Source organism: Caloenas nicobarica, chromosome 32, assembly GCF_036013445.1.
Source record: "Caloenas nicobarica isolate bCalNic1 chromosome 32, bCalNic1.hap1, whole genome shotgun sequence".
NCBI lineage: Eukaryota > Metazoa > Chordata > Aves > Columbiformes > Columbidae > Caloenas > Caloenas nicobarica.
This window is the reverse complement of record NC_088276.1, coordinates 1,621,701-1,624,102: the sequence shown is the minus strand read 5'-3', so window position 1 is coordinate 1,624,102 and position 2,402 is coordinate 1,621,701. Positions and strand designations below refer to the sequence as shown.

The 2,402-nt window shown below is 51.7% G+C and overlaps 1 protein-coding gene across 1 annotated transcript; it reads right to left on the bottom strand.

The window, feature by feature from the left end:
• Positions 1-375: 375 nt before the first annotated feature.
• On the bottom strand, positions 376-948 carry LOC136000297 (olfactory receptor 14J1-like). The gene has a single exon (XM_065654075.1). It carries the CDS (start codon positions 946-948, stop codon positions 376-378), a length of 573 nt encoding a protein of 190 aa, XP_065510147.1.
• Between the last annotated feature and the right edge of the window lie 1,454 nt (positions 949-2,402).

Sequence of the window (2,402 nt, the reverse complement as noted above, 5' to 3'; positions counted from 1 at the left end):
CTGCTGGGACTGTTTCCTCCATCTTTGCCCACAGACACCTTGTATTGAGCTTCACAAAGGTTGCAGAGGAAAGATCTCAGACAAACTGTTCACTGCAGGGTCATTTATTTTGTTTAAATACACAGAGAGCACAACTTCTCATTTACAAGGTCTTTCACTTGAACTATAAAGGTGGACAGATAATTAGAAGTGGGATGAATAATAACATTTCTTTGTGGGCAGTATTATCATAGTTAAAAAAGCAAAACCAAACAAGCCTTCCCCTAACTCCAAAAAATCATCTACAACTACGAAATATAAAAAAGACAGGTTGGACCTGTCATGAGTTATGTCATGAGTGATATGCAGAAGATAAGAAGTTTAATGCCTTTGAAATTATCCAGCCATCAGTTTCCTCAGGGCATCCCTGAGCTCCTGATTCCTCATGCTGTAGATGAGGGGGTTCACTACTGGAGGCACCACTGAGTACAGAACAGACACCACCAGGTCCAGGGATGGGGAGGAGATGGAGGGGGGCTTCAGGTAGGCAAACATGGCAGTGCTGATAAACAGAGAGACCACGGCCAGGTGAGGGAGGCACGTGGAAAAGGCTTTGTGCCATCCCTGCTCAGAGGGGATCCTCAGCACGGCCCTGAAGATCTGAACGTAGGAGAGGAGGATGAACACAAAACATACAAAGAATACCTTGGCACCAAATATAAGAAGCCCAGCTTCCCTGAGGTAGGCATCTGGGCAGGAGAGCTTGAGGATCTGAGGAATTTCACAGAAGAACTGGTCCAGGGCATTGCCCTTGCACAGTGGCAGTGAAAATGTATTGGCCGTGTGCAACAGAGCATCGAGAAACCCACTGGCCCAGGCAGCTGCTGCCATGTGGACACAAGCTCTGCTGCCCAGGAGGGTCCCGTAGTGCAGGGGTTTGCAGATGGCAACGTAGCGATCGTAGGACATTATGGTGAGAAGAGAATACTCTGCACCAATTAAGAAACATACAAAGACGACCTGGGCAGCACATCCTGCAAAGGATATGACCCTGGTATCCCACAGAGAGTTGGCCATGGATTTGGGGACAGTGATGGAGATGCAGCCCAGGTCGAGGAGGGCGAGGTTGAGCAGGAAGAAGTACATGGAGGTGTGGAGGTGCTGGTCACAGGCTATGGTGGTGATGATGAGGCCGTTGCCCAGGAGGGCAGCCAGGTAGATGCCCAGGAAGAGCCAGAAGTGCAAGAGCTGCAGCTCCCGTGTGTCTGTGAACGCCAGGAGGAGGAACTGGGTGATGGAGCTGCTGTTGGACATTTGCTGCCTGTGGGCATGAGGACCTGTGCAAGGAGGAAAAGACAGTGACTCTTTAGATGAGACTTCTCTGGGAATAAACAAAGCCATTTCCCACAGACCCTCCCACAAAGAGACCCTTTTCTTTTTCCAGGAGAACGTCCTGGCTGGAGCCCTTGTCGGTGCTTGATGAGTGTGCAATGAAGAGCAGGGTCTCTGCCCAGGGGCTCTTGAGGAGTCAGCCTGACCCTGTGTGACTGGGTGGGGCCGGGGCCAGTCCTGGGGTTCAGCTTTGTCAGATGGAACCGCTCCTGGTGCAGAAGGGACTGTCAGCATCTGTAACCGCAGGGCTGAGAAACTGAGTTTGAGAGGTTTGGCATTTCTACAGCTCCTTCTGCCCTCCCACCCTGGGGAGTGTTGTTGGGTGTCAGAAACCCTCAGCATTTCTGCTGCACTCAGAGAGAACAGAGCGAGTCCTGCGAGACCAGAGGATACCTGTGGGTCAGTGCAGAGTGAGGGCAGCTGCTCTGTCCGTCTGTCTTGCTCCAGCTGCCCTGGGCTGGCACCTTTCTGAGATGGAGGCTGATCACAATCCCATGTTACCCTGAAAAGCCACCAGGCACTGCTGAGAGCAGAGGGACCCACCTCAAACCACAACATGTCTCACTCTCTCCTAAGGTTTCAGTATCCCACGTTTATCCCGAAAACCACTGATTTCACAAACCCAACAGCATTTTCTCTGTCACAGCATCTCTGTGCTCCTCCATGGGGCTTTCACATAACAAATAGATGCTGTAGGACAGGTTGGCATCCTGGAGGGTAGTTCAGAGCTTCTAAGGAAACTCCCAGGAGATATCCAAATGTCCTAATGATGGCATTTGTTTCAGGGAGACTCAGCTCATTCCCCAGCCCCACAGACTGCATTGCCCACAGCCCCACAGGTCAGAGCAAAGCTGGGACACGTGTTCCCATGGACACACCTGCAGGAAAGGACCCACAATATCAGGCTGTGACTGCAGCTGAAACTCCCATCCCCAGAGAGCCTGACAGCAAGAACCAGATCACAACAGCAGTGACCCAGAGCAGTGGAGCAAGAAGGAAACTGCGGTGAGGGTGGGTGTGAGAGAGGCCAG

Excerpts from the sequence above, each read along its gene's own strand:
- LOC136000297 (XM_065654075.1), bottom strand. The coding sequence starts at position 948 with ATGTCCTACGATCGCTACGTTGCCATCTGCAAACCCCTGCACTACGGG.